At 50.2% G+C, this 10,347-nt stretch overlaps 2 protein-coding genes across 2 annotated transcripts; one reads left to right on the top strand and one right to left on the bottom strand.

Annotated features, from left to right (window-relative positions):
- Nucleotides 1-653: 653 nt before the first annotated feature.
- Nucleotides 654-1,555, top strand: ENH_00062910 (hypothetical protein, conserved; the record flags this gene model as incomplete). The annotated part of the gene is made up of 2 exons (XM_013577199.1): nucleotides 654-1,200; nucleotides 1,404-1,555. 2 exons carry the CDS (start codon nucleotides 654-656, stop codon nucleotides 1,553-1,555), a joined length of 699 nt encoding a protein of 232 aa, XP_013432653.1.
- An 869-nt stretch (nucleotides 1,556-2,424) lies between these two features.
- On the bottom strand, nucleotides 2,425-5,698 carry ENH_00062900 (MA3 domain protein, putative; the record flags this gene model as incomplete). Its single annotated transcript, XM_013577198.1, has 10 exons — nucleotides 2,425-2,547; nucleotides 2,670-2,840; nucleotides 2,976-3,119; nucleotides 3,305-3,460; nucleotides 3,706-3,859; nucleotides 4,172-4,333; nucleotides 4,465-4,628; nucleotides 4,845-5,083; nucleotides 5,273-5,435; nucleotides 5,591-5,698. 10 exons carry the CDS (start codon nucleotides 5,696-5,698, stop codon nucleotides 2,425-2,427), a joined length of 1,584 nt encoding a protein of 527 aa, XP_013432652.1.
- Between the last annotated feature and the right edge of the window lie 4,649 nt (nucleotides 5,699-10,347).

The raw sequence follows: 10,347 nt of genomic DNA, 5'->3' as shown, positions 1-10,347 counted from the left end.
ACTCAGGTAAGCAACCAGAGTTCATCTAATTCCTGAGCTTGTGTGCTTTTGAATGCTATGCTACCAATATACAGCAATTCAGTCAGGGGCAAACAATACATAAAATCTTCAGACAAGTCAATCAGGCGCTAATAAACCACACAAACTTGGGAGCTTTTGGATGAAATGAACAGCTGTTGTATCTAGAACGAGAAAGAATATATGAATTTCCTCAAAAATATGTGTCCCAGGCTTATTTGAACGAATATTTCCTTTTCCATGGATGCACTGAAGAACGTGCAGGATTGATAGCATTAACGGGGTTTGATTTCCGCAGAGGAGGCGAGAACGGAGGTAACCTAAAAGCTACCTTAATAAATGTGGCCGCATCATGGAGAATGAAGATGTATTTAGCCTGAAATTTTTGAAGCAAGGCGTTGTACTGCATTTTTTACTTTTTTTCAGGAAGGTTGTTTGGCATTGGCACATATTTTTCTCCGCATGCGAGCAAAGCTGACCTGTATACGCGCCCTAACGACATCTCGGTTAAAGCAGTTGGACCTGCACCACTTTCGGCTGTTACGTTTCACGTATCCCTGCCAACTCGGTTGGCACAGCCGCCACCAGTAGGAGTGCCCAGTGGGTGCGCTTCACTCTGTAGCACTGCCGCCCGCATGGGGGGCGGAGGCGGAGGGAACTTACATGGGCTCGCGTGCCAGAACACGAACAGAAGTTGTGGCGGTATTAGATTTCGCAGGAGCAGTGGGGCGGCTAATGGTAAGGGAAATGCCAGGACTACACCAACCAGTTTTGTTGCTTCTGGAGTCTCCTGCACACCAGACGCACCTCAGAAGAAAGATAAGGAAAAAGGGCGTTTCAGAGCAGTATGTGCAAAATTTGCAAGACAGGGGAGCGGAGCTAATTTAACTCGATCAAAGGACGTTTCTCTTCCTGGCCAAACACTGAGCAAGCAGACGAATTCCAGTTCGTGTCCGACAAGTTCGCAGCAGACGGACCCGACAAGCGCTAAAACCCAGCAAAGCGGCGTGCAAGGAGCTCCTTTATGCCTAAATCCGGCAGCCACTCCACCGATTATGCGATGTCTTCTTCTCGCGCGCGTTTGTCTAGGCGAAGTGTACAAGGCTGTTTCTCCTATGCCAGATGCACGCATGCCGCCCAACAAGCCGACCACTGCATCGGCAAAGCTAGCCTATGACTCAGGTAAGGCGCATGCATGCCCAGCATGCGTATGCGCATGATGAATCATTTAGTGCAGGCGTCTACGTACAGATAAGCCAGGAGCCGAAACTTGTCAAAGTGATTCTTTGCCACTTCTAAAGTTCATATGCGGTGTTTACAAACGAAAAGAGTGTTGCAAGGGCGTTCCCCAACGAGTGGCGTGCTGCTTCTTCAATATTTTGCAGTGATGGCGGAGTGCCGTACACGTGGGGGCGTTGTGGACGGTGTCGAGTTCGTGGTGTTCGAAAGGGCACAGGCATTGCCGGAGTTCATCATAACGTATTCGCATGCCGCACACTGTCAGTGTGCTGAGTGTCACCGACAGCCTGCTCAGTAGCGTCACTCTGCACAAGCTTGCGCAAAGCTTATTTCACACTGCAGCCGCCAGAGTCGTAGCTTTCCAGCAGAATACTGCTCACCCTACAACGCATCGTTGTGATCGCCTGGACCGCAAGGTCGCGTTGCCCCTGACTGCAACGTGGCAGCGTTAGAAGACGCGCTCGAGCACGCTTCCTTTTCATTCCATTGGCTTCCTCACTGCCATATGGACAAAAAGCTTCTACTGCGTACGGTGGCCCTGTGCATCATTCCACTAGGACGCCAGCGAACCAGTGATCTGTCTAAGTGCTACTAAGTTGTACCCTACCTAGTTGTATCTTGTACGCACACTGGTTCAGGCAGCTTCCGGATATCGAGCATGCTAACATTCACAGCGTCACGCACACTTCTAAAGAAATGTGCAGATGTCGACGTTTACCGTCGCTCGCTACTGCGGGGAGCGGCGTTAGAAAGAGGTTAGAAAGTAATGCGCTGTTGGGTCCACTACAGCCGCTTGTTACGTGCGTAGGGCCAGAGTCGACTTTATTGATACTCACTGCCATCGTCTTCCTGACCCCTACTCTTAACACATGCAGATGCAGTGGTGCTGAGGGGAAGGAATGCCACGGTGTAGCACTGGCACATGCGCCAGCACACAATGCAAGATGCCACATGACTGCCAGGGCCAGGTCAAGCCAGCTTTGCGCCTGCGTTGCCCTGCAGCAGGAACTACGTTATCAAACGGTCAGCTGACGAAGGAGACTAACCTTCGCTCTCCATTAGGCTACAACTGAAGGTGCGAGCCTCGCCACCTGCCAGTCGTAGTCGTCTCCCTGCTCAGTACGCGCCAGTGTGGCGCGAATGCAATGGAAGCACTGGCGTGCTGGCTTACTGTCCGTCTTCAACTGCTTCTTCGGCAAATACATAATCAGCAGGCAGAAGCCCCTTGTTTCGCGAGGCCGCAACCATGTAGCATATCTTTTGCTGGGCGTTGGGTACGTCCAACTCAATCTATGGGCAAGCAAAACAAAACACCAGTACCCTTGTACGTCCAATGCATCAATTTAATGTGTATTATGGGGTTATGGAGTCGCAGGACCATTTGTAACCACTGGGAAGGAGCAATGACGTACATCGGGGAGAAGATCTTTAATCTGCGCCAAGCCCTGGATAATGCATTCCTGATCAAGTTCTCCTAGAGCACGCAGTTGCTCAAGAAGTCCTACGACAGCTTTTGCTGCCTGTTCTGGATCCTTCGATCGCTCCATAGAGAAGATGTAGGCTTTGCGTACTACCTCGGAATCCTTTGGCACCGACAAGGCAAGCGCAGCGAGAGCAGCATATAAGTGAGCTGCAAATCCGAAGCTCCAATAAGATACTTCGCATATTAACGGACATACGAAGTGTACACGAACTGTTGCCTTCATTCCATTGCTCACCTGGTCAGGAGCCAGATTCATGTCTATAATTGCCTTCGCCGCTTCGGCTGCGTCGAGGGTATCAAGGTACTTGCGTATGCAAGCTTTAAGTTCATGCTTGAAGATACGTGCTTCCCGCATCGTCGGGTCCGTTCCTGTCCAGATCTGCGTTTGTACTCACACCACGGCGCAATCCGGACACTAGCAATAATGCTGAGAAAAGCGCCGAATCCACTCGGGGGGACAATCATGCGTCTGCCGCTGAATTACCCTCAAAAAGTGCTCCAGCTTACTCAAGAACTAAGTACAGCAAGGCAACGTCCACCACCTGCGGAAGTCCCAACGCATACCTTTCTAAAACGTTCGCTTGCAGCCTTTCCTGGTTGCTCACACAGCCACTTCTGTGCCTTTTTGAGGACTTGCATCCCTCCAATCCCTCCAAAGTGTAGCCTATACCGATCCCCCAAAAAGGCCGGGGGCAAAAGCTCGTCCACTACAGCCCGAGCCTGCAGTAAATCCGCCAGCCTTCTCCACATTAGCAAGAAAGAATATGCTGAGTCATCCACAATGGCTACAAACGAATCAGATAGCCGTGTAATAATGCATAGCTGTAGGATGAAACTGCTGTGGCTGTGGTGGATTTACTAAGATGCTGAGTATATGCTCATTCCATCCGCTAGTCTAAATAACAGAGAGCTGGTAGAAATGCAAAGTCACACGCCTTCAAAAGGACAAAAGGTGAATCTCTTACCAAGCTTTTCGTCAGGAAATCGTGTGCCTGGGGCACGTCCAGAGCAAGGTCATCAACTGCCCCTACAAGCCGAGAGAATCCAACCTGCAAGTCATCTGGTTTTAGCGTCTTCCCATAAAGTCGGTCAAGAATATTACTGGCAAGTTCCCGGTCCCTGGAAGTAGATCACGCACAAGCACACGCATGGCTACCGACCCCAGTGGTGAGCCGAACTTTAAACGAGATTGAGATATATCACTGCTGTGCACCTGTTATTTATACGCAGTCTTCTGCATAAAGTACTCATGAACAATGCGGGCTGGAGTGAGAGGCAAGTGGCATCAGCTCACGCACAACGCAATTCCGGTTCTGCTGCAACATATGAAGCACAACGTGCTCACTGCAAGTTCCTACGTGCCCTGTTTTGCAGCCAGAAAAAGCAAGCGTCACCACTTAGGTCCTGCACTCGTGCATCAAGGCTTCGTACCTGGAACCTCTTGAGTAAGATGCCACAACGAGCTTTGACACAAACTCGTGTTGGCAAAGTGGCTTGTCCTGTGCCTGCAGGAAGAGCTCTGCTTCCTGTACGCCTTCGCTTTCAAAGACGTCCTCCAAGAACTCCGCGAGGGCTGCTTTAAACTCCTGCATTCTAAAAGAGTCAACCCCGCACAAAGTTCAAATGAACATGCCGTTGGATATTTCCCAGTAAATGAGAACTTGCCTTTACCCGCAAACCCCAGACCAAAAGTCTACGCTTCCGCACTCAAAAGAGAGACGTACTGGCGGACTGCTGCCTGGACAACAATGTTGCTTGCAACAACTGCAGGGTCGAGCTTCGAAACGAACGCGGTCGGCAAACGACTCAGAACATCAGCCCCGATGCAGTTGTCGAGTGAGGCACACTCTATGAAAGCAAATAATCGGCTAGCGACATCTGGCACGTCCTGCACCAACATTCACCACAAATGCGGCTAGAACTTAACGGCTTGTAGCAGCACGTGCGTCCTACACAGAAATATCGACGACTCTATCACGCCTACATGCAATCTTTACAGGTTCATACGAACATCTGCTCCAATATGTAAATAGCAACATTAAAACGATCAGATACTTGCAAACACGCAATGTGCCAGACCCGCCGGCATCCAGTTGTAGCCTACCAACTCAATGTCATCCGAGCTTTGCACCAGTTTCTCAAAAGCTCTGCACAGCTGTTGCCTTGTGAGAAGACCCTTGTCGGCAAGAAGTGCAAACTCTGCGCTCATCCGCCTTTGATCTTCTGTGCTTCTGTCTAGGGAGGCGCGGACAGCGTACACTACGAATGCATCGTGGTAGCATCGACAATCCAGCGCTTGAAGACGGGCGGCCAAGTCAACCGAGTCCGCGGACGCGAAGAAAGCTGCACGTGCAAAACAGCCGGCTTGCCTTATGCACAGAAAAGCCCATGCATCTATTAATTTGACTGAGCACTGAACTCAACCCCCAACACTGCCACAGCGTGGAAGGCACATGAAGTGCAAAATGTGCTGCGAAAGTGTACGTCAAAGCTCTCGCTACGCCGGCAAGGAAAGTGCCTCTTCGTCCCTACCCTTGAGCGTTTCATCGACGGCAGCGCGAAACTCCTCTGCGGTCTTGGGGGGGCGCACAAGAGCTCCAGGTTCGCGTGAAACAGAAAAGCAGCTCTGGTTGTTAATCGTGGACCGATAGTCGCATGCCCCCACTTCGATCACTTGGTAAAAGCAGTTGTCATCCTGTGATGCATGCCAGGCTCATCATCAACACTCTCCTAACGGGTGTATTACTGAGATGAAAGGCCCTAGCTCGTGACCTTTGCCCCCCAAATCTACTCTCTACACAAAAGCTCATCCATTCACAGTTTTCATTTAAAAGCTGATATTTCGCTTACTTCTGTCTCGCTATCATACATGGGGTCGTTTGAATCCATGGGAACAGGATTGCACTCGAGCTGGTCGCGAATTAAGTCGCCTTTGCGGTTCAGCAGCTTATCAGCCATCTTCACGAAACAGGAGCGCACGACACCTGTTCTCTGACGCTGCTGCTGCACCCGATGACTTTCCTATGCTCGGCAACGCAGCAAAGTGGGGAGTTGCCCGGTTGAGGAGAAAAGTTTGCCACTCGTTCGCACGGCCTCTCGCACAGGAATCCCTGGAGTATCTGTGGACAAATGACCTCTCTTGGTGTCCCCCCTGGCTGCCTGAAGGCAGCGTTGTTGAGCTGTTTAGGCTCGATGCTGCTAACAACGGCGGGATCACGCTGCCGGGGAAGTTTGATGCACACTCCTGAACAGTTTCGAGCCCAGATTGCAAACACAGCCCCCTCGGCTTTCCTGTGAAGTGTATTTGCGCACCGTCAAGCTGTGATGCCAGCTGTGTGAGGTCACTCACTCGTCTCCGTTAATATCCTCTTTGTTGCCGGCTGACCAGCGACGCTGACTGTGAAAGACCCCTGTACCTGCAGGGTTCCTGCGTGTGTGCTATCTAGAGAAACACCTGTGCCAGAATAGAGTGAAACGATGAATGCAGAGAACGAATTGAAGGAAAAAAACGTTGGTGGTTCATGTGCACAGCGTCGCCTGCCCTACGGGCAAGCCAATGCAGACGTGACGGAAAGTACTGTGGCAATGAGAAGGAACCGTTTTCTGCTATGAGGCTTCGACAGGCTTCGAAACTTACAAAGCGAAGACGAGTCGCTGTAGAAAGATGAAAAAAGCTATTTGGCTGTCACCCCACGGCCCCAAGCCCCAGCCACTATTTGGCTGCCTCTGCTCCTTCACCAGGGAGGTATGTTACGCGTAGCCGCTATTGCCGGGCGCACTGAAAACAAAGAATCACCTAAAAATGAAGCAGGTGAGGCTAACTAGTGGCCTGTAGAGAGTATGAGTGAAAGCGGGAGTATCGAGCATCCAAGCATGCGCCTACAATGCACTGACACACTAAGTGGCCCCTCGCTTTTGTGCGTCACAGAGTCATTATAAAAGGGAATGGCGGGACTGAGCGCTCACACTGCAGGATCCTCTCCTTAGGTTTCGCTGACTAGTGACAATGAAGTACATTGAATGCTGACGCGACCTTACTGACTTGGTAGCAGACAATAATATCGAACGCGGTGGATGTGAGCGGGGACGAACGCCGTCCCTAGCTGTTGCTGTAGCTTGCGCCATGATTGGGACAGCAGTTGATAGCATGAAGATGGGCTGTAGGGTCCATTTCAAGTAACCTTTGAGTAGGTGGTATGCCGTGTGGTGTTAGGTTCATGTAGTATATTCGGTAAGTGTGTCATGCTGGCCTGAGCCTCGCGTAGTGGCTCCCCTATTAGCAATGTAGAACTGGATTTGCAGTAGGCCCTGCAGCGTTCGATTATGGGGTTGAGGTGCGTAGCCGCCTCTGCCGCAATCATGTGTGATCTCTGTTAGAAACCCAGCCTAGGGGAGTAGGATATCCCTGCTTTCTTCCTTGATTTGGTTTAAAAACACTGGTTATTCTGGAGAGCATCTGGTTATGAGCAGCTCCCACACGCGAGTTCCGCAAGTGCATAGATGGCGCATCCCGGTAGAGGTCTTTGGGCTGAGAATGCTACTCGGGTTTAGAGAAGGCTTTCCGGAACGGCTCCCAAATTGTAGTGAGCTAAGCCCAGGGTAGGTTCCATGTGTCTTTCCTGTTGGGGCTACGTAAGCTCACACCTATCACTACTCACCGAAGGCATCGTAAAATAGCCCAAAAATTCCAAACATCATCACTGCAGGTCGAAATTCTAAGCGGTGCACTTCATCTCTCCAAATTTTTTTCCTTTGCTGCGTGAGCAAAAGGCAGAAACATGCACAAGAAAAGATGAAACTGCACCGCCGTTCGCGCACCGCAGCTTCACTTTCTCTTACATACCCTACGCCTTGAGCCTAGAAACAGCGCACATCAGGCCTCTCCATAGAAATGAGTCTCTCTGTTGGTGCTCTTGGTTCTTTATATTTCGTTTTCCCATATATTCTGAATCCTGTAAACCTGAAGGCCACTTCTGGACTACATTGCAGCGCTGCGCACTATAAAAGCCCACTTCGCCACACTGACGCACACCTGGAGGGACCTTGGTAGCTCTACACTTTTACTGATACTTCTAATATTGGCCTGCTTAGCTCATGGTCTCATTATTCACTAAGGTGCGTGGAATCAACTGTCCCTCAGATCTCTAGGTACAGTCCGCCGTGTCTCCCGTTCCGTGGACTCCACCAAACACCTGCTGCGTGTCAGGCGGATGGGAGTGTTTGCCCCTGCGCGTCTATCAGAAACCGTCCTAAGATTCTTCTACATCACGTCACCGCAGCGACGAAACATGCTGGCCGGCGGTCTCGGCTTCGAATAATGGCTGTGGCATGGGCTCTGCAGGGACTTGTCTACTTCTTGAGAAAGTCCCTAAAAGGCTACATTCTTGCAAGTAACTGCCTCCCCGTGTAACGATGTCTGACCCACACCGGATCCCTGCTTGTCATGTCAGTTGTGCTGTGCTTCCATGCAATAAATCCCAGACATCAGTTGAAGCAGCCAAAGCTGAACCTAAAAAAATGAAAAATTGTTTTATTTGGAAAATGGTCAAGCTGTAGCCGGTGCCGAAGCTGTTCTGCGACATAGTGGTAGAGGAAGGACTGCCGAGCACACCGAGGCAGTATACCAAGGGAACTGAAGCTCTGCCTTAGTCCGAATAACTGGTATTAGCTGGGTTGCCCATGGAGATGGCTCTAGGTTACTTCATGTAATATTCAAGTATCTTCATATTCAAGGTAAGATTTGAGGGTCATTCGAGCGTAAATTCTACCAAGGGGGAGCTTCTCTTCTGCTGCTGCTGCTGCTGGTGCTGGCAGAGGTGCGAAAGTTCCTGCAGCAGCAACAGCCTCTCCATTAATACGAAGCTAATGCAACAAACAGATACTACAATTAGCTGCGGCAGCGCCGCGATAGCAGCACCGCCAGTGTGTTACGGTGCTCCCATGTCAAAGCTGCAAATTAAAAAATGTGCCAAAGGAGTGCCCAGCATCGCGACATACTTCAATCGAGGCACAAGCATCTGCTCTCTGTTTTCTTGGCAGTCGCTTGGCAACGCGTGGCGTCTCAGTCAAATGCGCGCTTGTAATAGCTGTTCGAAGCATGATTAAAGCATTCCATCCGCCAACAGTATAAGTAAAAGCCCTACAGTTGAGTCGATATTGCGGATTTTGCAGTGAAATATCCTACTTCGCCAGAAAATCATTTCTTCCATGTGATATCCAGATCAGAATCTCTCTCAACATGCTGCACATCTCCTTAGCAAATCTTCTTCTTTCCCAAATGCCAGGAGGAATTCAAGAGGAGGATTCTCACAAATATTTCAAGGACATATGAGATATCTTCTTGTTGGACTCTTCACACCTGTCGGCAGTGCATTTAGGTCATTCTAAGGTATGTACCATGTGTTAATGTCCTGAATTGAAACCCGGGCCTTGTTTCTGTTTCGCCTACTCATCTATACATTGATACCACAATGTATTTCCGAGCACAGCGTTCCTCAATGTTCGGCACCAGGTGCTTGCTGGATCAAAAAGGGGATTAGCGTATGCGCGGATATTTCATTCATATCGGATAGTCAGCGCTGGCACACAGAAGAGACTCATTTTGAGTCCTCATACGGGCCTCATTGCACTGCTTCGTCCCCACGCGTCCCCACCGCAGACATTCCTGCAGCGAAAAGCCTCATTGCTGCCTTATACTTCAGGCACCATCCTTCGACTACTTTGGCCATTATGCTGCATTCTAGAGGCATGCCGCTCGCCCCAGCACCTTGAGCCGGGCACTTACTTATGCCAGCAACAACGTCATAAGACTTTTCGTCCTGTGACTTTCGTTACATTACGCCGTGGTAAGTACTGATTGGCATGGCACAAAAACAGCTTGTGTACGGTAGATGCTACGGATGCTGGGGCTGCAAGTGCTAGAACGCTTTTACCAGCAAGAATGCCCGCAGTTTGGAGAGTTCATTGATGGGGCCTAATATAGTTGCAGTGAGCTACCCTCGGAGAAGCACAGGAGGTACTTTCTCTTCATGCTATCGGAGTGCTGCATGGACCAAGCACTCGGTAAGCTACGGCTTGAAGAGCAGTTCCCCTCGTGATGGCAACGTAAAAGTGTCAGTAATTTTCCGCATGCTCATCTAACTAGCGCATTCGTGAGTTACTAGTGCTCAAGGGAGCACTCATTTGAATGCCAGAGGTACTTCATGCTGCTGTGCTCTGTGCGTCGTCGCTCGCTGCAGGAGCTGGTGACCAGCAGGAGGCCAATGTTTTAGGGCTTCACTGTGGGGTCGCTTCTTGCTTTTTCATTTGTTCTCCCTTCTAGCGATTGAAAGAAACAAAAGTCATGGTAAAGCACTTAAGGGAGATCTTCAACGGGAGGCGCTTTTACATTTCCATCAGCACTGCTGTGGTCCGCGTCCCCTTCGCTTCAGCGGTATCAAAACAACCCGTCCTCCTTTTTCTTGTCCATCACATCTTCTCGTCTATATCGTACATTAATTCTGCAATTATTCCTCTTTCCACACGCTCGTGATTGCAGGAAGGTGTCTCGCCCCCTCGTCGAGACCCTGCCGTAACAGCACGTGTCAGACCCATTATGGGACAAGTTA

This window comes from Eimeria necatrix, genomic scaffold, assembly GCF_000499385.1.
Source record: "Eimeria necatrix Houghton genomic scaffold, Enh_scaff55, whole genome shotgun sequence".
In the NCBI taxonomy this organism is placed as follows: Eukaryota; Apicomplexa; class Conoidasida; order Eucoccidiorida; family Eimeriidae; genus Eimeria; species Eimeria necatrix.
The sequence above is the reverse complement of the archived record's forward strand: the minus strand, read 5'-3'. Positions and strand labels throughout refer to the sequence as shown.